This window comes from Protopterus annectens, chromosome 2.part0 (assembly GCF_019279795.1).
Source record: "Protopterus annectens isolate FY-2018-M chromosome 2.part0, PAN1.0, whole genome shotgun sequence".
NCBI lineage: Eukaryota > Metazoa > Chordata > Ceratodontiformes > Protopteridae > Protopterus > Protopterus annectens.
The window spans coordinates 825,705,142-825,730,443 of record NC_056728.1 but is presented as its reverse complement, the minus strand read 5'-3'; the positions used below and the strand labels follow the sequence as shown (position 1 = coordinate 825,730,443).

At 41.1% G+C, this 25,302-nt stretch overlaps 1 protein-coding gene across 1 annotated transcript in view; it reads left to right on the top strand.

Moving 5' to 3' along the window:
• RFX3 (regulatory factor X3) overlaps positions 1-25,302 on the top strand; it is a 1,639,608-nt gene that overhangs the window by 1,575,622 nt on the left and 38,684 nt on the right. The window contains exon 15 of the mRNA XM_044061098.1: positions 23,075-23,283. Within this exon, the coding sequence (XP_043917033.1) occupies positions 23,075-23,283 (209 nt within the window). The remainder of the gene's footprint in view (positions 1-23,074; positions 23,284-25,302) is intronic.

Sequence of the window (25,302 nt, the reverse complement as noted above, 5' to 3'; positions counted from 1 at the left end):
ATAACATTCAGCAGGTTAGTAACCATTCTTTAAAATGTGGCTATGATGCACTGGAGGCTTCCTTTAGATCAGCCATGACTGGCACAGTTATCAGAAGGCATGCATGGTTGAAAGAACAGGTCTTGCCGGATCATGTTAAAGCAAAACTATTAGATGCTCCTATGGATAAGGTAAATTTATTTGGTTCTCCTGCTCAGCAGGTACTGAAGAAAATGGAAGAGAAGGCAAAATCTGTACAAACAGTGAAAGATTTCTTACAGGTTCAGCCTCCAAGGTTTAGCAGGAACTGGCCTTCCAAAAATTGGTCCTTTCCAGACTCCTCTAAAACACAGAGAGGCAGGAATAGGCGTTCAAGAGGCAGAAACCAATCCAGAGGAGGTGCCTACAGGGGACGCCAGTGGCAAGGTAACAACCAGCGAGGCACAGACACAACTACTACCACTGCAACAGGACAATCACAGTGACTTGGCTCTGGCAGCGCCTACCAGGGAACAAATAGCAGCACCCTTAGGCGGAATGTTAGCCTTATTTTCAAAAAACTGGCACTGCATCACAAGAGACAAGTGGATTTTGCAAACTATAGACCAAGGCCACAGGTTTCATTTCCATACTTTACCAGGAAAAGAGGAATGCCAAACCTACCACCAAATCAAAAGACAGAAGCTCTAAAACAAATAGCTCAATTAGCAAAAATGAGAGCTGTGGAAAGGGTACCATCTATGGAACAAGGAAAGGGATTTTACTCCAGACTCTTCCTGGTACCAAGAAAAGAGAAAAATTGGAGGCCTATTCTCGACCTGTCCGCTTTAAACACATTCATCATTGTTCCAAAATTAAAAATGCTGACCCTACAGCAACTTCTTCCCATGCTGGGCAAGGAGTCTTGGCTGGTGACTCTAGATCTCAAGGAGGCATACCTGCACGTCCCCATACAACCAAATTGCAGAAGATACCTCAGATTTCTTGCAGGATCAGAGCATTATCAATTCTCAGCATTGCCCTTTGGCTTATCTACTGCACCCAGAGTGTTCACGAAATGCCTGGCATCAGTAATCGCTCACTGCAGGCTTCAGGGAATCCAAATATATCCATACCTGGACGACTTCCTGATACAAGCAGACAACAGAAACAAGCTAACAGAAGACCTACAAAGAGTCATTTGCTTACTGCAAGCCCTGGGATATACAGTCAATATAAAAAAATCAAGACTGATACCATCCCAAAGAATAACCTTCTTAGGTGCAGAATTGGACACAACAAAACAGATGGCATTCCTAACTGCAGAAAAACAAGAACAACTTCCTCTCCACTTCTTGGCATTAACAAAGCAGAACCAACTAACAGCAAGGAAAGTACTGCAGGCCTTGGGCTTCATGGCATCCTGCATAATCCTGGTCCCTCATGCCAGACTACATATGAGAAAGCTACAGTGGTACCTGAAGAATTTATGGTCTCAACACAGGCACAGCCTAGAAACCAAAATACCACTAATCCCATGCCTGAAACAAGAGTTCCTATGGTGGGCTCAGGCATGCCAGTCAAACCCAGGTTTGCCCTTCCACAGCATTCAACCAAGCCAAACCATCACAACGGACGCCTCAGACCTCGGCTGGGGGGCCCACATGCTGGACAAATGCATACAAGGCTTATGGACTCAAGATCAGCTGCACCTGCACATAAATCAAAAGGAAATGCTGGCAGTAAAACTGGCAATCCAGAATTTCAGACCATTCCTCCAAGAAGGGCAGTTGATGATAAGGACAGACAACACCACAGTCATGTGGTACATCAACAAACAGGGAGGCACTCATTCATACCCTCTATGCCGGATGGCACTGGACCTATGGAATATGGCTCTGAGCTACAACATTCAGTTACAAGCAATTTTTGTACCGGGAAAAGAAAACATCCTAGCAGACATACTAAGCAGAACTACCTCGGATGCTCACGAATGGATGCTACACCCGGACATCTTCAAGGCCATCACAAGGAAATGGGGACTACCACAAATAGACCTATTCACATCCCCACTCAATCACCAGCTCAAGAAATTCTGCACAAGGACGTACCACCCACTTGCTTGGAAGGTGGACTCTCTATCCTTCAATTGGAAAAACCTTTATGCCTAAGGTGGTATCCAGAGTGTCTTTAAACCAGGCTATCCACCTACCTACATTCTTCCCCAATCCACAGAACAGGGGGGAAAGACTGCTGCATACTTTGGATGTACATAGACAGTTACGCTACTACCTGGACAGAACCAAGGGCAATAGAAAAACTGACCAGCTTCTGGTAGCATATGCAACAGGAAGGGAAGGAAAAGCAATTTCAAAACAGACAATCTCCAAGTGGATAGGAAATTGCATCAGATTCTGCTACTCCTACCATGGAAAGCAAACTCCACAGAACATAAGGCCTCATTCTACAAGGGCTACAGCCACTACCACAGCTTTCTTACGAGGAGTGGCTACCAAGGACATTATAGAGGCTGCTACTTGGACCTCTGTGCATACATTTGCCAAGCATTATAATTTACCTTTATACGCTAGAGCCCGAGCAGGGTTTGCCACTGCTGTTTTGCAAGGGATCCTAACTACACCATAATTTCTTCTTCCTCCTCCCCTAGTTTGGCTATGGTATTCTACCCATTTGTAAGGACTGCAGATGCATCCTTGAAGGACATAGTACAGTTTTGTACCTACCATAAATGTAGATGTCCGAATAGGAATGCATCTGCAGTCAGGATTACCCACCCTCCTTCCCCTCTGAGGTATTCCTAGGGTATTTGCCCATCTACTAGCTAGCTGGGGGGGATCTCTTATGGTGTATTTGTTTGTATATATGTACATACATGCTTATTTTTTGTGTTTGCCTTCTACTATTTGGAAACATTGGCATTTATCCAAAATTTAGCTATCCAAGAGGGCAACTGGCATCTGGGGCAAGAAACACTGAGGAAAATGGCGTTGGCTGATGCCTTTATACCCGAGGAGCTGCAGCTATGACGTCGGGTGAAGTGCGACACCAGCCGAGGCCAGACCCAGACTTTGGAATCCGGCTGACCGAAGGGCTGCCTGACGACAGGACAACCCCATTTGTAAGGACTGCAGATGCATTCCTATTCGGACATCTACATTTATGGTAGGTACAAAACTGTACTTTCTTTATCACATGCTCTCCCAAGGAGTGATAAAATGATTTCTTTCTTCCTGAGGAAGTGGTATTTTGTTCAAGGATGTTCCTAGTGTGAAAGAAAGAAAATGCTTGGAGACCAGTTCTGGATCTTTCTTTTTTAAAGCTGTTTATGATAGTGTTCAAATTAAAAATGTTGTCACTTCACAACCTGTTACCTCTTCTTCCTCTTCCAAGTTTCCTGGTAACATTAGACTTAAATGATGCTTATCATCACATCCCTATTCATCCAGACTATAGACGTTTCTTAAGGTTTTGTTGTCTGTATCTCATAAGTTCTGTCTTACCCCTTTGGACTATTCACTTGCACCAACAGAGTTCACAAAGCGTCTTGCTGCAGTTATATCAGGCTACAGGGTGTCCACATTTTTCCATATTTAAACAACCTGCTTATTTTTGCAGTCTTTTTTTATGGTGTCAGGAATCTCTCTCTCTCTCTCTTGGGGAGAGATCTTTTGCACAAACTGAGATAGCAAGAGAACATTTAAAAGTCTTTTTGACTTCCCCACCCAAAAGTTTGTTTAGGGGATGGCAGTGTGACACCTCAGTTCAAAAAGCTTTTCTTCCACAGGAAATAATGCATCTTTTTCTAGATCTGTTTCTAAGGTTTCCACTCAGACTTTGGTCACTGCAAGGGAATACCTCAGGATTTCGGGTCTCATGGCATCTGTGATTCTCATGATACTCCTGGCAAGACTTTACATGAGGAAAATACAGTGGCATGTGAAATCTCTTTGGTCCTACCATCAAAACCCAGTGCTGGGGTTTGTCAGAAGAGAAATCATTTGGTGGGGTCATCAGATATCTTTAAATCCAGGTATCCCCTTCTCCTTCCTTTGTTCGAAGCAGTCAGTCACCACAGATGCTTTGGACTTTGCTTGGTGAGCAGTTTCGGGATGGATAAAAGTGCAGGTGGTGTGGGACACCAAGGACAGAGCCAAGCACATAAATATTAAGGAGATGATTGTCCTGATCAGTGCACTCAACTCTCTGAACCAACGTTGGTCCCTTTGACCTCTTGAAGTGGTTGCAGACAATGCCATAGTCATGTGGCACATCAACAAGCAAGGTGGAACCAGGTTGCACCTCCTTTGCAGACCAACCATGTTAGCTTGGGATATACCTTTACTGCACAGTCTCTCTTTACTTGTATGCTACATTCTGTCAGAGGAAAACTGTGTGGCATACAAGCTGAGCAAGACCAGGGCAGATCCTCATGAATAGAAACTAGATCAAGGGGTCTTCCAAGATTTTATCCATCTGTGGGGAATTCCAGAAGTAAATCTCTTCTGTCCTGAAGGGTCTGACCTCATGATACCACCATGGCTCTCTAGTATTTTTGGGATTCTGACCCACATGTTGGATTGGTCAGATGAACTGAATGGATAGTATATAGAAATTGTGTACTTATCATAGTGCTATATCCTTTCATTCATATCTGTCTGACATGACAACCATCCCTCCTTCCCCCTTCCTTGTCTGCATAAGGCCTGAAAGATTTGTTTATCCTACGTAAGCTTTGGCTGTCATTGAGGCACGAAATTTTGGGTCTGAGGTAACCAAAGGGAGTGGTGCATTGTGGAAGAGAAAATTCTTAAAGGAGCTTGAGGATGCAGCACTAATGCTGCCAAGTTGGATCTGACAAGCAGCGCAAGAACCCACACATCGTATCTGATGGACATAAATGAAAGTCTATCTTCTATTGTTCAAGTGAGTACCCATTGTTTGAAATGTGCGTATTACCCTCTTGATGCCACTTATAGGGCTGCTGCCAGTGGAACTGCTACAAAGAATTTTGCATGGCTGCATTGTCAAAACCTCTCAGAGAAAGTCACACATGAAATTTTAAATTCTTTCTTGGATACAGAACTAGATTTTTGACCTTCTACTGCAAAAGGTTTAAAAGTGTGTTAGAGGAGGAAGGCTAATTCAAGGAGAGTGGAAAATTAATTCAAGGAATGATTCAGATTTTCAGTCCTCCTTTCCCAAGTTTACCAAGGGATTCAGTGATCCCTGAACAACTTCTTTTAAAAAGTAGAATAAACGGTGTCAGCAAGCTACTGGTGAGGAGCTGTTTAAAAAGCAATGACAAGAGGGTTCCAAAAAGAAAGCAGGAAGCCCCTCAGGACAAATAAGAGTCTAGTAAATCTGAATGACTGTATCAGAGAATTTACTTCCACCCCAGTAGTCCCTTAATCCTTCCAGAAAGTCTGAACGTCTATTTCTTTGTCTTTGGCAACAGATTGTGTCAGACAGATGGACTTAGAGCAGTCCATCAAGGGTACAGATTGCGGTTGTAGTGTCTCCCTACCTTTTTAGAGATTCCTCCTCATTCGCAAGTCAAAAATCTTATTTTCCTCTCCTGTCTTCCCGCATATGCTTACTCGATGGGGAATAGAAGTTATTTCCCCTCCTCAGCAATAGAAAGGGCTTTTTTCATGGATGTTAATGGTGCCAAAGAAAGAATGTTGGATACCAGTTTTTTTTTGTGTCTGGATCATATCATGAGTTCTCTGCCTTGCCTTTTGAACTTTCTGCTGCTCCAAGAGTGTGCACAGCGTACCTGGCTCCTGTGATAGTCTATTCCAGACTGCAAGGGACTAACATTTTTCCTTATTGGAACAACTTGCTTATCTTTTTAGAGTCTTTTTCAAAGTGTCAGGAATTGCTCACTTGGGTAAGGGATCTCTTATACAGGCTGGAATTCTAAGAGAACATCCAGATGTCTTTTCTAACCCATTCTCAGAGGATTGTTTTTCTGGGGTGTCTCCTGAACACTTCAGTTCAAAAAACTTTTCTTATACAAATAATAATAGATCTGTTTTAAATCTATTCCTGAGTTTTTCCACTCGCACTTCAGTCTCAGCAAAGGGAATTTCTCAAGATTGTGGGTCTCATGGCATCTCTGATACTAATGGTATCTCTGGCAAGAATCCGCATGAGAGAAATCTAATAGTACTTGAAATCTCTGTGGTCCCAGCAATAACATCCCTTGACTTTTCAGATTGTAATTTTGCGGGTTGTGAAAAGAAAAATGATGTGGTGGAGACAACACATTTCTTAGAATCCAGGTCTACATTCTCCCATCCTGCTCCAACACAGTTGGTCACAACAGATGCCTCAGACTTTGCGTTAGTAGCAGTGTTAGATGGAATAAAAGTGCAGGGTCTTTGGAACAAAAAGGACAGCTCTTATAAATGCTCTGAGCTTCCTCAATCATCTGTAATCCCTAGGAACCCTACAAGTCTTTATAGATACAACCACAGTGATGTGGTACATAAAGAAGTAATGAGGAACAATATCTTACCCTGTTTGCAGACTAGCCTTCGTAGGCTGGGATACAGCTCATGAATGAAACATTGAATGGGGGGGGTCAAGATTTAACCCATCTGTGGGGAATGCCTCAAATAGATCTTTTTTTCCTCAGCTCTAAACATTCAGATGTTAATCGTGTTTCACTGTTGCAGTCATTACATTTGGGGTAATCTGCTGGCAGTTGGCCCTCAGTCGGCCTGATTAACATAGTCTTCAACTTAAAGCTAAGTACCCCATTGGGGAAACTTTTTCTTGCTCCTTTCCAATGTCAGTAAAAGTTAATAATTTTATTACTTGTGGGAAGCAAATGCCTCATAAGGATTTTCATTTATACTGTATTCCTTGCCCTGGCCCTGTCCACGACGTACCTTGCTGTCGGTTTTGTGCTTTATTTAATCAGCGCACTATCCATCGTCGGTACATTTTTACTTCAAAATATTTCGGTTCTCAGTTTAATTATCCAGAAATGACATTGGTTAGCCATCCGACTACCGGAATACCGAAAAAATGCAAAGAAAAAGACAGACAGCCCATTTAGGACCAAAACTGCCGACGACGCTTCTCCTAAGCCAGTCGCCAGTTCGCTGGTACTCAGTGAGGCACTTTCGCAGCCCCTGATACCCGCTACTTCTGATTCGCAGGCCTCTACTGAGACCCATTCAGAGTCCAGTATGCCGCGAGATGCTTCACATATGGAACCCGCAGATATCTCTACCTTGGATGGGTCCGGAGCCGCTGAGCAGGCATCAGCTTCTGAGGGTGTATTCAGGCCTACAGACTTGCATATTAAACTATCTCCAACTTCAGTGCTAAGGCCTAAATCTCGATCTATGTCTAAAAAACCGACGCCCAGGCCACATGTTCCGGCCCCTATGCCTAAAAAACAGATGATCAAAATGGCTGAAGATTTAATTACTCTAATCAGGGGTAGTCAACTCCCCCCTCCAAGAGGCCTAGGGTTGAATTTGACTATGAATCTTCTGAACAGGACTCTGTTTCTTCTGACTCTTCTAATGATCTGGATTTGTCCATACCTACTTATGAGGACTCTGATGCAGAGGATTCCATTCCCTCTGCTTCTCCACCTGAGGATTTCTCTTTTGGGGAAACTTTACATACCTTAAGGGAGCATTTTCACCGGGAAAGTCAGGATTTCTCTGAATCCAAAAAGAGGCATAGGGATTTCCTTGTTCTTCCTCAGCATAGGCCTTGGCTAATCACTTAAATTCACCCTTAGCATCCCTCAGCAAACCTATGATGGATGTCATTTTGGAGGTGAGAAGACCTAGTACTAGAAAATCTTATCCTGACAAATGGAAAAGATTCTGTGCCTGGAATCAATCTCAAGGGATGAACACAGCAGTGCCCAATTTACCTCAGATTTTGCAATACTTAACTGAGATGCTTCATAAGGGCCTGTCTTTTTCTTCCATAAAAATCCATGCCTCAGCCATTTCAACTCATTACAACACAGACCCCCCCCGCTTCTCTTATCCTCTTCTAAAGCAGTATCACAGAGGGACCAAAAACTTGAGACCACCCAGGAGAGCTCCAACCCCTGCCTGGGACCTTAACTTTGTATTGGAGAAACTCACTCTACCTCCTTTTGAGCCAGCTGCTACTGCAGACTTAAAATTTCTTTACTGGAAAACAGCCTTCCTTTTAGCAATCACTTCAGCTAGAAGGATATCTGAATTACAGGCCCTTATGGCAGTGGAGCAATTCGTCATCTTTCATGCAGACAGGGTGTCACTCAGGACCAATCCATCATTCATGCCCAAGGTGGTATCCAGTGTGGCTCTTAATCAGTCCATTCATTTGCCAACTTTCTTTCCCAATCCACAGAACATGGGAAGGCGGATTCTGCATTTATTGGATGTACACAGACAACTTAGATTTTACTTGGACAGGACTAAATCTCAAAGAAAATCTGAACAACTGCTGGTAGCATTTGCTGCAGGGGCAGAGGGGAAGGCTATTTCAAAGCAAACCATTTCTAAATGGATAAGCCATTGTACTCATTTCTGTTATAAGCACCATAGAAAACTTGTCCCCCAGGGGATCAGATTTCATTCCACCAGGGCAGCATCTACTTCAGCAGCCTTTCTCAGAGGTGTTCCTACCAGGGATATTCTAGAAGTTGCTACCTGAAGTTCAGTTCATACTTTCACCAAGCATTATCACTTACCAATTTTCTCTAAATCCAGAGTTGGCTTTGTTACTGCTGTTTTGCAGGGCCTTATAGCTGGTCCTAATGCTGTATAAATCCATCCTCCCAACCTTAGCTTTGGGAATCTACCCAAATGTAATGACTGCAACAGTGAAACATGATGAACATAGTACAGTTGTGTACACTTACCATAAATATAGATGTTCGAGTGTATTCACTGTTGCAGTCCTGATTACCCTCCCTCCAATCCCCTGCTTTTCTTTTACTATACCTCTTCTTTATTTTATTATGCTTAAAAACCTTTTTGGTGTATTTGCTTTTGTTTGGAGGTATATTTTTGTGTTTCTTATTTTTGATATATTGCTCCCCATTTGGGGGCACCTAACATCTGGGGCAAGAAAAACTGATGTAATGGTGTCGGCTGCATGTCTTATACCCCTGACGACCTGACGTCATGGAAGAGGTGACAGCAACTGATGCAGGACCCAAGACTTTGTTAATCAGGCCGATTGAGGGCAACCTGCCAGCAGATTACCCCAAATGTAATGACCGCAACAGTGAATACAGTCGAACATCTACATTTATGGTAAGTGTACACAACTGTACTTTGTCAGTATTCTGCTCCAGAACTGCATTCACTAAGGCCCAGAAGACAGATGCCTTTTCTTTTCCTTGAACAGGAATGTTCCTGTATGCTTTTCCACCCTTTCCACTAAACAACAAGGGGATTTTGAAGATCCAGGACGACTCACCAAAGATCATTGTGGTGACTCCTTTCTGTAAATGGCCAGGGGCAATTACTACAAGCTACCTCACAGACTGGATTTACTCACACAAGACCAGCGGAGTTTGATACATCCTGACCCCAAACATCCATCTGTACGATAAGAGTTTTAATACTTTTTTGACACCTTATTTTCTAAGGATGTGCAGCAGGTATTGACACTAAGAAAACTTGCTACCAGAAAGTTGTGTATTAGAAAATGGAAAATGTTTTTTAGTTGGTGCCAGAAGAACCATCACAGATTCAGGGCCAGTGTATCTCTGATTCTGCATTACCTATTACTTACTTACCCGCGGTGGTGGTGCTGCGGTAGCGTTGTCGCCTCACAGTAAGACGCTGTCCGGTTTGATTTTCAGCTAGAGTGTCTTCTGCATGGAGACATGCGTGAATGGGCGTACCTTTGTTGAAGGTTGTGCGTCAGGCCTGGCAAGCCGGTATGTAAAAATCAACTGCCAATCATTAGCGGACCGGAGTTCCGCTGTGGCAACCCCTAACCGGGAAAAGCCAAAAGACACAAAGAAATTAACCTATTACTTACTTACCTACTTACTCCTTAATCAAAGTTCATCTGCCGGCAACTTCAGCATGTCTGCCCACTGATCCCCTTCTTTTTATGCAGTTTGATGTAAAAATGTTTTTTCGAAAGGGATGTTAAATACAAAACTTCCTAGAAAGCAGGTGGCTCCTCCTTGGGAACTTAATTTTATGTTAGAGAACCTAACACTTGCTCTATTTGAACCAGCTAATCTGGTTGACTTGAGGTTCTTAACATAGAAAGCAGTCTTACTGATAGCTCTGACCCCTGCAAGAAGAGTGTCTGACTTGCAAGCTTTTATGGTGGGTCACCCTTTTCTCATTTTCCATAAAGATTTGGTTTCTTTAAGAATTAATCCTCCTTTTATGCCTAAAGTAGTATCTCATTTTACTTTAAGCCAAGCGTTCCATCTCCCTGTCTTCTTTCCAGAACTTAATAATGAGGGAGAAAGGATTCTCCATACCTTGGATGTCCTCTTATAGCTCAGGTGATAGCTTGACAGAGCAAAATCTTTCAGAACATGTGATCAGTTGTTCATTTCTTTTGCAAGTAAGAAGATAGGGCAACCAGTGTCAAAATTTCCAAACAATTGTCTCATGCTGTATGTTTTGTTACTCCCACAACAACAAAACTTTTTCAGGGTCAAAGTTGATTTTACCAGGTCCTTGACTTAATCTGTGGGTTTTTGGAAAGGATTGAATTCTGGAAGTATTATAGAAGCCACAACTTGGTCTTCTGTGTATACTTTTACAAAGTACATAAAGATTGAGTCCTTCTCTAGGTATAGGGTGGGCTTTGCTAGGAACAGTCTTCCAGGGCTACTGGACCCTCATCATTCCTTCTGCTAGTCTTTCCAAGCTATGGTAATCTACCTGTACAGCTCAGGCTACTGAAGCAGTGATGAAAATGAAGGCCATAGTACAGTTGTGTAAGTAAACCTACTATAACAATAGGTGTTTGAATTATGACTACTGCTGAGATAGCCACTCCTTCTCTCCATCCCCCCTTATTCTTTATGTTTTTAAAACAGCGTATGTACATTTAGTTTTTCTTTTCCTAGCATTATCCTTCTCAGAGCTTTAGATTTCGTTTCTTTGCTGGCATGAAAGCTCTGAAGGGTTTGGTATCCAAAACTGAGTTTTTAAGCTTGGCTTGAGCTAAGAGTTTGGACACATGGAAAGTTCCTTGAAGTTTTGCAAGCTGGTCTGCTGTTAACTCCTTATTTATTATTTTTATTTATTTTATTTTACAGTTATTTTACATTTATTGACCGGAAATGTCTGACTGAGCCAAAGCCCTTTTTCAGCAGAGGCCCGGGGAGAAAAGCTCCAGTACATACAAATATAGCATCACGTAGTTAATACAGATTTTATACAAGTAGAATACAGCAAAATCTTATACAGATAACAATTGGTTGTACATATGTTAGGTGAGCTGAGAGGAATATTAAGTACAAAAATTAGGTGTGTGATTTTTTTTTTTTTTTCAGATCTGACCAGAGTCTATATGAGTATTACAGAGAGAAGTACATAGCTTAGGAAAAGTTGAGAATGGAAAGTTTTCAAGGAGGGTTTGAGCAGTGGCAGATCCATTTCTTATTGAAATATTAATTTAGTGTTAGCTTAAACTGTTTGGGATGTGCTTGTGTACGAATCTCGAGGGGAAGTTTGTTCCATTCAATAGAGGGGTGGTAGCTATATACGTTTTGTCCTGCTTTAGATTTGGCCTTGTAGATTTTTTAGAAGGTCTTGGGAAGAGCTACGGAGGTTTCTTGTAGGAGCATAGTGGGAGATGATAGAGTGTAAGGCGGGACAGAAAGATGGCTGATATAGGATTGAGTGTATGGTTTGGAGCTGAGAGAGAATGAGGAGTTGGGGCAGTTCGAGCCAGTTTAAGTATCTTAGAGAGAGACAGTGGTGAGATCTGTAGGGTTATTGGGTTGCGAATCTAGCTACTTTGTGATAAGTAGTCTGAAGTGTAGCAAGGGGAGAGGAGTTAAGGTTAGTAAGAATTTGAGAGCAACATGTTAAGCATGGAAGAAGATAGGCATGAGTGAGGGCTATCCTGGCTTCTTGAGTAAGAAATGTGTTATTTCTATATAGCAGACCAAGCTTATGGTGGGTTTTCCTGATACAATTATTTATGTGGAGATCAAATTTTAGTTGGTCATCAATTGTAATACCAAGGAGTTTTGAGCTTGATTTGGCTACAATTGGTGTCTTATTGAGTGACTGGATAGTGAAGGAGGTCTTAATGTGGTTAGCTGTTTTAGGGAGGAAGAGTAGGAGTTTTGTTTTTTTAGGGTTTAGGATGAGTTGGTTGTTGGAGAGCCATGTTTCTACAGAGTGAAAGGATGACTGGGTAGCTGTTAAGAGTTCTGAGTGAGAGTTAGTTATAGTTATGACTGTAGAGTCATCAGCATATTGTATATTAGAGGAGAGTGAGCAGGAGGTATAGAGCAAGTTTGCGAAGATGTTGAAAAGTATTGGCCCTAAAATGGATCCTTGAGGGACTCCTATTTGTATTTGTAGTGGAGTAGATAGTGCAGTATCCCATTTTACAGATTGGAATCTATCTCTTAGATAGCTTTCAAACCATGCCACTGTATCAGGAGAGAAATTGAGGTTGGACAACTTGTTTAATAGTAGAGAGTGAGAGATGGTGTCGAAGGCCTTAGAGAGGTCAAGGAAGAGACAGGAGATAGGTTTATGGTCATCTCTGGCCAGGGAAATAGTATTGAAAAAGGAGAGGAGTGCCGTATAGGTACTACGCTTTGTTCGAAAACCATGTTGAGTAGGTGTAAGTAGGTTTTCCTGAGAGAGATGATCCATGACTTGAGTATGAATGCACTTTTTAAGAATTTTAGATAGAGGGGAGAGGATGGCAATAGGCCTAAAGTTAGAGATTTCAGTGGAGTTACCTCCTTTGTGGATAGCTATGGTATAGAAGTGTTTCCAGATGGAAGGTACTTTAGATTCCGAGGTGGAACGGTTTATGAGGATAGAGATAGGATAGCAAGTGAGTGGGCAGCTGACTGGAGAAAGTAGGATGGGATGTTATCTGAAGATACAGAGCAGGGTTTAAGTTTGGAGAGTAAGGTACAAATGTGTGTTGTGGGGATGGGCTTGAGAGAAAGGATTTTGGAAGGAGTTGTTGACGAGAAAGCTGGGATTGTGGGGTTATTTGTATTGGAGCTATTTGAGTTAGAGATTGGATATTGATTCCACAAAGTAAGTGTTGAAGGTGTTGACTGTTTCTACTGGTGTCTTTTCAGGGGTAGGGTTGGGTGAGGTAGGCTTTCCTGGATGGAGCATTTGATTTTGTGCCAGACTTTTTTTGGGTCTGGTTTTAGTGTTGTAGGGGGTTATAGTAGAATTCTTTTTTGTCTTTGTTGATTAGTCTTTTGACCAGGTTTCTTTGTTCTTTGTATCTTTGTAGATCATAAGGAATTTTTGTTTGTAGCAATTTTCCAGGACTTATCTCTAGGCTTCATGAGAGTTCTTGTGTTTTTTGTTAGCCAAAGAGATATTTTAGCTTTTGTCCTGATTTTACGAGGTGGGGCTAGTGAGTTAACGATATCCAGAAAAGTAGAGTTGAAAGCAATTACAGCCTCATCTAAGGGAAGCTGAGTGAGGAAGTCCCAGCTTACTCTAGATATTAGAGTGTTAACATTTTCTAGGTTAAAATTGGAGAGGTTATGCCTAGTAAAAAAATGTTGTGGTTTTGGGAGGTGACTAGTATATCTTATCACTTTTATGGGTGAGTGGTCACTCAGGGAATCAGGGAGAGATCCAGGATTGTGATATTTGGATGGAGCTGAGACAAGTATCCAATCTATGAGGGTATTTGTAGTGTGGGTGATGTTAGTGTGTTGGCTTAGTAATTAGCTGGGTAAATCCATATATATTAATATTGTGCGTGGATCCAGGGTTATTAAGGGTTAGCCAATTGATGTTCATGTCACCAAGGAGGATTGTATCATTTGGGATATTCAGGGACAAATAGGAGAGAATGTTTTATATTCCAGTATTGGAATATTCTCACCTGGTGGAATGTAGGTGGCTACTATAGTGATTGTAGTGCAGTTGTTTAGTTTAAGGTACTGCCAGTGTTTCTGCAGGGGAGAAAGATGGGATGATAAGTATAATGAGATAAATAGTAAGATTGCTGGAGTAGACTATGGCAACTCCCCCACCCTTTTTGTTCATTCGGTCCAGGCGAATCATGTTATAGCCGGGGGGGATATCTTTATCTAGGTTGTGTGGTTTAAGCCAGGTTTCTGTTACTGCAATGACATCAGGGGTATGATTTGCTATCCATGCATGGAACTGACTAAGTTTGTTGAGAATGCTTCTGGTATTAATAGAATCGAAGGAGATTTGTTTTTGGGGAGTAGTTAGAGGGGCTGAGGTGGGAGGAGTGTTTGGAAAAGAGGTATGGTTCGGGTTCAGGTTTGGATTAATATTACCCACTATAAGTATAGTAGTGGGGGAAACTTTTGGATTTTGATGTGAGTGGGTAGTATCTAATAAGCTTTGTCTTGTTTTTTGGAGTTAGGAAGTAAGAAGGAGATATTTTTATTCTGGGGAGTTTATAGTTTGAGGGTAGGAAAGAGAGAGAGATAATGAAGTCAATCTTTGATTTAGGTTGATCATTTGGGAGTGAATTGGTGGGGTGTTTATGGAAGGAGGGTAGTGGTACATAGGGTGCAGTGAGATGATGTAAGAAGATAATTTGAAGTAGTAGAAGTTGGTAAGCATTAAGGTATACACAGTTAGAGCTCAGATACAGGAAAGAGTATAGAAAGGAGTTTGATTGAGAAGGGGTGGAAGAGTAGGTGTGGTGGAAGTGAGAGGGAGTAGAGGTAGGTATAGGAAGTGGCTGTGTGCAAGAGGTTGGTACATATAGGGTTTAGTTAATGAATGAGGTGGAAGAGGGTGAGAGTTAGGGAGGAGAAAGTATGATAGTAGGATGGTGTGGTGTATGAGTGGGAGTGGTCTTTTAAAATTGAGGAAGATTTGATTGGTAGTTGTAAAAGGGCTGTGTGTGTGTTTCTGCAATAAGTATAGGAGCACTGGAGGCGGGTGGAATTTGGGGGCAGGGCAGGGGAGCGGAGCGGAGTGAGCCTGTAGGGCAAACGGAGCGGGATACAGCAAGTGGAGAGAGTGCAGCAGAAAAAGTATCAGCAACTGTAGTACAATACTAAAGTAAGGGGGTAATTTAATGAAAAACTGTAAGGGGAGAAAAACTTTGTTAACAAGCTGGAAGAATGTTTGTGTTTTAGCAAGGAGGGAGAGGATATATAACAGTTAAGGAGATAGGGAGTATGAATTAGAAAAAAAAGTTTAGCCAGCTTTAGGTACTAAAAGCCTCAGGAGAATAGTGTAGTACTAGCTATTTTGTTGGTAGGTGCTGCCACCTAGTGGCATAAGAAGGATAGCAAGCAGAAGAGTTAAGTAAGACTTTTTGTTTGTAGTAAATGATTATTCAGGGTTTAGAGACTAGACTAGAGGGGTGAGAGTAGCAAGCGGTCTGCAGTAGGCTGCTAAAGACACACACTCGGGAGGGCAGACAAGTACAACATGGGTATTAAGAAGTAGCTTAATTAGTTAGTCTATAGGTAGTTTCTTTTGGTTACATACATTCACAAAAAATTGTATTAGGTAGTCCTCACAGTAGCAGCTTTCAAGGTGACCCAGGCTAGGAGGCAAGTTCAGGGAGTCGTCTGAGTTAAGCAGGAGGTAGATCTTTTAATTGAATTGGCAGGGAGGGAGCATCTGGAGTGGATTACTGTAAAAAAGAGAGATAGTGGGTTAGGTTGTTTAAGAGCTATGAGTGAAGAGATAAAAGGATAATGCGGAAGTTAGGCTATAGTCAGAGGAGGAGGACTGTCTATAGGCATTAGGGAAAGACAAGGGATAGAGTGTAGGTGAAGGGTAGATATAGTTGGGAGAGTAGGTTCAAGTGGTAGTAGTAAAAAGTAGTAGATATGGCTAAAGTACAACACAGAGGTAAGCAGTGTAAGAAACTCTATTAAAACAATTTAGTCACTCTACAGTCCAAGCTATAGAAGAAAAAATGCAAGTTTAGCAGTATAAGACACGAGTAAAAAACACTCACTCTACAGTGCAATACAGTATAAGACACGACTAATAAAACAGTCACATTACAGTGTAATACATTTCAAGTAAGACAATAAAGTCGCTCTACAGCCCAAGCCATGGAAAAATGCAGTATGGCAGTGTATTGTTTAAGAAAAAGACAATCACTCTACAGCCCAGCCAGATATAAGTTCCCCAAGCCCGAGGTTTGAGGGACGGGGGATTTGGCATCAGTAGACAAAGAAAGACAATCATAAATATTCTACCAAACATAGCAAAGTTAAGTACACGGGAATATCTAAAACAGTACTTATGAACTATTTAAGAATAGTCTAACAGTAACTGCGCAATACAGTAGAGCCGTAAATGCTAACTGTAATGGAGAAAAACGGCTATGATATGGCTAAAATAGTATCAAACAGGAAAAAAACACTATCGCCATAGTTATAAAATAAGTAAGTACATATAGCGTTGGTTAACCTTATTAGTACTTCATCTGATACTGTTTGCATATAAAACACTAATTTGATTTGGCTGGCTACATGGGTGTGCATATCACATTCAGTTATAGCCCCTTTAAGAGAGACAAACAGGCATATACGACGCCCAATGGTTTGCGCACCTTAGCTAGTCAGCTTGTTCAGTGTTTGCTGCTAATAGTTACAAAACAGAAACAATACATCGATTGCCAGAACAAAAAAGCGAGCCCCAAGAGGGAACAAACGAGCAGCTTGTAGTTTTATTCTACCATGAGTGTTTTATCGCCAAGGTGCACAAATATATTCCTATTGCTGTTTCGAAGGTAAAACCCAAATCAGCTGTGTTTTTGGTGCTGTACAAGCTCATATTTAAACACAGCACAGCTGCATAAAAAAACCTACCGGGAGGCGAGTTTGAGCAACCTGACCACAGGACCGGCACCAGCGAGACATGACCGCTATTAGAATAGGTTTAAAAAATGGCGCCAGAGTTCGTGACGTCTAGAAATAAACTCTGGGGGGAAGGTAGCTGATAGGAGAGGGAATATATAGAGGGGTTGTGTTAGGCTTTGAGAGGAGTAAAAGTGGGTGGTGAGAAAAAAAGAATCACGGGAGTAGGTGAGCAAGTGGAGAGTGCAGCAGAAAAAGTATCAGCAACTGTAGTACAATACTAAGGTAAGTGGGTAATGTAATGAAAAACTGTAAGGGGAGAAAAACTTTGTTAACAAGCTGGAAGAATGTTTGTGCTTTAGCAAGGAGGGAGAGGATATATAACAGTTAAGGAGATGGAGAGTATGAATTAGAAAAAAAAGTTTAGTCAGCTTTAGGTAGTAAAAGCCTCAGGAGAATAGTGTAGTACTAGCTATTTTGTTGGTAGGTGCTGCCACCTAGTGGCATAAGAAGGATAGCAAGCAGAAGAGTTAAGTAAGACTTTTTGTTTGTAGTAAGTGATTATTCAGGGTTTAGAGATTAGACTAGAGGGGTGAGAGTAGCAAACGGTCTGCAGTAGGCTGCTAAAGACACACACTCGGGAGGGAAGACAAGCACAATATGGGTATTAAGAAGTAGCTTAATTAGTCTATAGGTAGTTTCTTTTGGCTACATACATTCACAAAAAATTGTATTAGGTAGTCCTCATAGTAGCAGCTTTCAAGGTGACCCAGGTTAGGAGGCAAGTTCAGGGAGTCTTCTGGGTTAAGCAGGAGGTAGTTCTTTTAATTGAATTGGCAGGGAGAGAGCATCTGGAGTGGATTACATGGCAAAGTATAACTTCTAAGAAACCCATTTGGGGAAAAATACTCATGTTCTCCCTATCCTTAGTAGGATATAACTCATGTAGGTTAGTTTATTGCAGCAGTGATCATTCAAACCTCTTCTATGAAAAGTTTACTTACACAACTGTACTTTTCTTCATATTCTATGTCCACAGACAACTCAGGTACTATCTTGATAGAACAAAAACCTTCAGAAATTCTGATCAGTTATTCATTTCTTACGAAGATAAGAAAGTAGGACAACTTGTGTTAAAGCTGACTATTTCTGAATGGTTGTCACATGCTATTTCCTTTTGTTATTCCCTCCATACTAAGCCAGATCCAGGCAGGGTCAAGGAATACTAAGTCTAATGTCTACTAAGATCGTGGCTTCATCACTGTCTTTTTGAAAAGAAATGGACTCTAGAGGTGTTCTGGTGGCAGCAACTTGACTCTCTGTACATACTTTTACAAAATGAAGTGCATGCCTCGTGCAGGCAGTCCCATGTTAGAAGTCTCAGTTGAAACTGGTGACCACACATGAGTGCTGGCTTCTGAAGAAGCAGGGCTTGAGGGGTTGCATCACTTGCAAAGTGACATGTCTTCACTGAAGTCCATTGCTTGCTGAACCCTGTATTGCATGAATAGACTGTAGTTCAGAATTATGGGACTTTGAAGGAAATTGGCTGGTGTGGCAGGATCACTGGCTGCAGAGATATCAGCCCTTTTCTTTACTTGGTTATTTTGGGGCTCTGCATGCATATTACTTCCCACAGAAATGTTTGGTTATGCTGATTAAACTTTTATTTTTATTTATTTATTTATTGAACAGAGTAAGGCTTTGCAGTATCCCACACCTTTTTTATTTTATTTTAAGCATCTGCATGTAAAATTACTCCACACCAAGACATGTCTGAGCATGCCTGAGTATGATGATTAAACAGGTATGTTCATTTGAAAAGAAGATTGCTTTGCAACATCTCACAGCGTTGCTTCCTGTGTCCCTAAGGAATATGAATATTTTTATTCTCTATTCGGGTCAAGTTGGGACCCTTACATTCACTCAAGCCACAACTGCTTGAAACCCAGGAACTTGAAGCCATGGGCTCAAGCAGCTGTTTCCTTGTCCACGCACCTGGCCGAGCAGCTGCTTGAACTCAGATATGACTTCAGGGATGTGTCTGCCACAGTGGTTGGATGCCATCAAGGCCTTGTTGGTGAACTGGTAAGTTAGAAGAGAAGTGTGGTGGGGAAACTTGGGTTTTGGGGGGTTAGGTTTAGGCAGTGATTTGGAGTTGACTTAGAGTTAGTTGTAGGGAGCAAGCCAGAGTTAGGGTTAGGGTTAGGTAGTGATAGGAGCTGGCTCAGAGTTATGGTTAGGAAGTGATAGGAGATGGCTCAGAGTTAGGGTTAGGCAGTGGTAGGAACTGGCTCAGAGTTAGGATTAGGAAGCGATAGGAGCTGGCTCAGAGTTAGGGTTAGGGAGTGATTAGGAGCTGGCCCAGAGTTAGTTGCATGGAGCGATCAGGAGCTGGCCCAGAGTTAGTTGTAGGGAGTGATCAGGAGTTGGCTCAGAGTTAGTTGTAGGGAGTGATCAGGAGTTGGCTCAGGGTTAGGGTTAAGCAGTGATAGGAGCTGGCTCAGAGCTAGGGTTAGGGAGTGATTAGGAGCTGTCCCAGAGTTAGTTGCATGGAGAAATCAGGAGCTGGCCCAGAGTTAGTTGTAGGGAGTGATCAGGGGTTGGCTCAGAGTTAATTGTAGGGAGCAATCAGGTGCTGGCTCAGAGTTAGGGTTAGGCAGGGATAGGAGCTTTCTCAGAGTTAGGGTTAGGGAGTGATTAGGAGTTGGCTCAGAGTTACTTGTAGAGAGCGATCAGGAGTTGGCTCAGAGTTACTTGTAGAGAGCGATCAGGAGTTGGCTCAGAGTTAGTTATGGGGAGCAATCAGGAGTTTGCTCAGAATTAGTTTTAGTGACTTTAGGGATAAGGGATTAATTGTTTTTGTGGGAGACTTTGTTCTTGTGAAAAATAAGGTGTGGCTTGAGTGATGACAGAGTTCTTCTGTCAGAAGTAATGGCCACAAGGAAGAGAGGTTGCTAGGAAATAAATTTCAAGATCACAGAAGAAGCTGGTTCAAAGGAAGGTTAGGTTAAGTTAATACTTCACCACTAAATGTAAGTCCCAAGGAGGGTAGGCTGTTTGACTGCTGACCTTAAAAGAACAACTCCTCCCATGAAAGCCTTGCATGGTTTATTCAATGCCAGCAAGCATGAATCTGGCAGAGGGAGAGAATTGGAAATTGAAGCCAACTGTATTTTCATCACTGAAAAAAAAAAACTTTCAGAGCTTTCATGCCAGCTGAAAAAGGGATGTTAGAACCCTGAAAGAGATAAATGCTAGGTAATTAAAAATCAGTGACCTCACCCTGGCAACAAAAATCACAAAAAAACAAAGGGTATAATGGTAGGTAGTGACTACTGCAGTAGTGTTCATTCGAACATCTACTGCTACGTTAAGTTTACTTACACAACTGTATTATGTTCATCAATTGACCATTGATGCAGTAGCCTTAGCTGTATGACTAGAACAGTATAGGTTACATGATTTGGGAGAGGGCCCAGGAGAGTGAGGAGAATGGTCCTGGCAAAGCCTGTCCTATAAAGCACAACCTGAATGACTGAATGGGAAGTTCCGAGTACCTCCCCAATCTGTCTCTAAAGTTCTTTTGGAAAGGGGACATTAGTAGGTACAAAGTAATTCAGACTGTTAGGGTTCTGGTATCAATTCATGTCTTGATAAATTCAATGTGGAATTATGTGGCTAAAATACAAATGGTACAACATATCTGCAGCCTAGTATTAACTTATGAAGCTATACAATAAAGAAGCATGGAGAATCGCCATATTCTGCACCATGGAGCAACACTAATCAGAAACTTCAGGTGTAAGATTTAAGGTTTAAGGGCATCTCTGTCAGACCCCTTCTTTTATGTACATATTATTTTATCAAGTGTATTGTTCACATCAGCAATTCTCGGAGAATGACTATGACTGTGAACTTACAGAGAAGCTCAACTCTGTGGGTAATCTGTGTTTGAATGAATAAAGTCAGAAGATGTCTACTGCAGTCACATCTAAACACTTTTACTATAATAGTCTAACTCTCTTAGTTTGTAATAGCATGCATCCTAAGCATATATTCCCAAATATTATCAAAGGGCAATTAATTAGAGATAGCAATATATGCAATGTTCAAACTGATAAAGAGGAAGAAGTTAACTACTTGGAGCAACTTTTTCTGGAGAAGGGGGTATGATAAAATTGTGTTTCAAACTGTAAAGAAAGAAACTGCTGCTAACAGTAAAGGAATTCATTCTATCAGTGTAAAGCTAGCAATGAATGTAACTGGAAAAAGGAACCTCAGGCATAATGAGAAAGTATGTTTTGTTACCAAGTATGCTAGTGATACTAGCAAGGTTTGTGATATAATTAAGAACAACTGGCATTTCCTGATAACTGATAAGGAAACAGCAAATGTTATAGTCAGAGTACCAAGTTTTGCATATAAGAACAAGAGCAATTGAAAACAGTTACTTTGTAACAATCAGCTAAAGAATACTGTGTCTCCACTGAAGCTTGGAACATTTCCTTGCAATAAGTGCAAAATGTTTCAATATGTTTCTTCTGTACAGGAATTTAAACACCCTATTTTGTCCTTCATGTATTTCAGCCTAGGTTTTATGCTACTTGTAGAACAACTAGTTTAATATATATGACAGAGTGCACAGGATGTACATGTTTTCATAAAGGGGAAACACAGAAACGGCTCAGAGACAGAATCTGTCAGCATATATATGATATAAAAAATAAGAACAAATTAAATGCTTTAGCTAAGCATACAGTGGAATTCCCTTCACATAATTTTAAGTTTAGAGTCCTACAAAATGTTACTAATGACAAGAGAGGGGGGTAATTTAAGCAATTTAATTGAAAGAATTGAATTAAAGTGGATATTAAAGCTGCCAGCTAATGTGTACCCTGGGCTGAGCAACTATGTCTGCATTAAACCTGAGCTTAGAAGCTCGCTCACTTAATAAGATGTAATACTAGCTGAAGACTTAATTGCTGTATTATAAGAGTGAATTTATTTTAATGATGTATTGATTAATTGATGGTGCTTTTTGATATAAAATGTGTAGGGATTTTTACTGTTTTATTGAAGACTTGAGAAAGCGTGGCTTGTTCTACGTGAAAGTGCTTTTCTAAATAAACCTGTTTTAAGCAGTGGTGGTCATCTGGATTTTTTTGCTTCATTCAATATTCTAACTCTGTTTTGCTTATTGTTCCAGTTAGCAGCAGATATATTTGCATGTTAATTTTTTATCTGGTTAGGGAAGGCCTTAACATAATTTTTTTGATGCTGAGCACATGAAGTACTTGGTGCTAAACCAAGACTTTACTTTTGAGAACTTGATAGCAGCAACTATAGGTATTGTGCTGCAAACACACCATTTCCAACAGCTTTTGGGATATGTTATCTTCATTAGAAGGAGACTGCATTTTTCACTTCTGTGCTGAATATTCTTTGGCTATCTTAGGCATATAAGGGAAGAATATTAAAAAATGTCTTTACTGTGACTTACTGTTATGCCGTATGTATATAGTATGGAACGGATGTGTGTGATATATGTATCAGTTATATAAACACACACCTCTCTCTGTGTGTATGTGTGTGTGTGTGTGTGTGTGTGTGTGTGTGTGTGTGTGTGTGTGTGTGTGTGTGTATATATATATATATATATATATATATATATATATATGTGTGTGTGTATGTATACGTATATCTAAATGTCTCTCTCTCTCTCTCTATATATATATATATATATATATATATATATATGTATGTGTGTGTGTGTGTATAGATAGATATATAGATATGTAGACTATATAGATATATTTATAGATATGTATAAATATCCATTCATGTATATTTATAGGAAGCTATTTATCCAAAGTAAGAAATGACAGTATGTCTTATGCTTTGTGCTGAGCCTTTTGTAATGATACCATTCTATTACAAGGGACTGTATTCCAAATCTTGTTATACTAAAGGTGAACAAACATAAACTAATTATTGCCTTACTCATTAACTTATGCCACAGTTAAGTATACATCCTACCACCAGGTAAGACGTATGTTAGGATACAAAGGTGCTGTTTTCATGCTGTTCCTTTTCTACCCATGTCAGGAGCAGGCTTCCTGGGTATGTCAGTGTGAAGATGCTATGGTCCAGCGACTGGAACAGGACTTCAAGATGACTCTTCAGCAACAAAGCACTCTGGAGCAGTGGGCTACCTGGCTTGATAATGTAGTCACACAAGCGCTAAAACCATATGAAGGGAGGTCCAGTTTTCCCAAAGCAGCACGGCAGTTCCTCTTGAAATGGTCTTTTTACAGGTATGTTGTTTGTAAAAGTTCTTATCTAGATCTTTTTTGTTATGTGAGTATATAGTCACCTTGTCTTGATGCAGATATTGCTTGCTTCTGCTCTCAGATAAGGATTAACATTCTGGAAGACTTTCAATTAGTTATTGAATAGCTTAGTGATACAGAAGTTTGTGTATCTTACTGCACTTTGAGTTTGATTTCAATATACTACCTGCCACTTAGACACTTTAAGTAGTTAGAGTGTACAGACTGCGTTAACTGTCGCAGTCTCAATTAGTTGGAAACTTCCAAGTGCCAATCACCCACTATGCCATCAACCGAGCTATGACAACTGTGCACCCCCCCCCATCATCTCATCTCCTTTACCGTTCTTGTGCTTCCCTTCTCCTTCCCTTCTTCGGGCTGCTCGAACTCTTTATCTTATCTTCCTACATCCTAGATTTTGAACAAGTGTTTAAAGTAACAAACATTCTTATCTAAAACCTGACAATCTGTGCATATTGATGATATTGCACCACAAATACTTCTCTATATTTAAAAAATATTCAACTACAGCCCATGTAATTGTTATTTTTAATTGTAACTGATTGTTTGTTTGTGTCTTTCAGCTTTTCCTGGTTAGGGGTCGCCACAGCGGAACTCCGGTCCGCTAATGATTGGTAGTGGATTTTTACGTACCGGGTTACCAGCCCTGACGCACAACCTTCAACGAAGGCACGCCCCATTCAGGTATGCCCCCACACAGAAGACGATCTAGCTGAGAATCGAACGGGACAACGTCTTGCTATGAGGCGACAACACTACCGCAGCACCACCACCGCAGCACTTAATTGTAACTGATTGTAAATGAGGCAATTTATGTCAAGGATGTCAGAATAATGGAACTGTTGCTCATGAGTGAAGCTGACTGACTGACTATAAATGATGAAACAATGCAAATGATGTTCATGATGTCTGCATAATGGAGTTTTTTACCACCATTTTCACCTTTGCTAAAAATGGGCACTGTTCAGTCGGACTTTCCCAGCAAACAAATGCCAGTCAAGCAATCAATCAATCAATCATGTCACAAGCATACTGCACCCTCCAGTTCTTTGCTGAAAGGTTGAAAGAAAACAGTGACAGGTTGCCTTTTCAGTTTTGGGCTTGTTTGACTGTATTTTTTAAAGCTTTATGACAAATGATTATTTAATATATTTTGCTATTCTTCTCCTTTGTCTGTCTTTAACAAGTATGCCTGTGCTGTAGCTCTTCTGCCTTCTCCACACTCTTTAATTTACTTAATCAAGGGACATAGTACTTCTGAGTACACATTTTGTAAGGAATTCACCCAAGCTACAAGATGAAGACATTGCAAAAAAAATGGGTACCCCTTTTGTACCATACATTTTCTGCTCAAAACAGTAATTTAAAATCAAGGGTCTGCGTGGCTCTCCCAAATATTACCTTAATAAAGTCCATTAACATGCAGTCCATTAACATGCAGTCCGAAGCAAGAAGCACAAGGAGTCTCAATGTCACACAGAAAGTTGCAGTGAAAGAAACAGTTTGCAGTAGGTTGAAATCATTGAAGACTCCAACTTTTGTGATCGCTAAGTTTACCTGTTCAGTGCCCTCCACTGTCCAAGACTTGATACCCCTAGATCTTTGCATCAGTCATTTATTATGGCTAGCCCAAGAAGTTGAGGTACTTTTTATTGAAGCTTCTTTTTTCTCTGGTTCTAGTATCCCAAGTGCTGCTAATGCTTTTCCACCGTTAGTCTTTCTCATCTGGCGTTAGTGATTTAGTTGCCATTGCCGATGACTCTGGAATCAACCCCAGCATTGATTCTTGAACTCTAGCATTCTTCTACCCAGTGTCAGTTTCACTGATGCCTGTTGTCTCAGGAACTCATCTTGCCTGTGTTAGACCTCTCATTGCTGGCTCTTCTATTTTACCAGTGTCAGCACCAGGGCCTGCTTTACTTACCCAACATCCAACTTCCAGGAGAGCTCTGCCACTACAAACTCAGTGTGGGGACTCTGCCA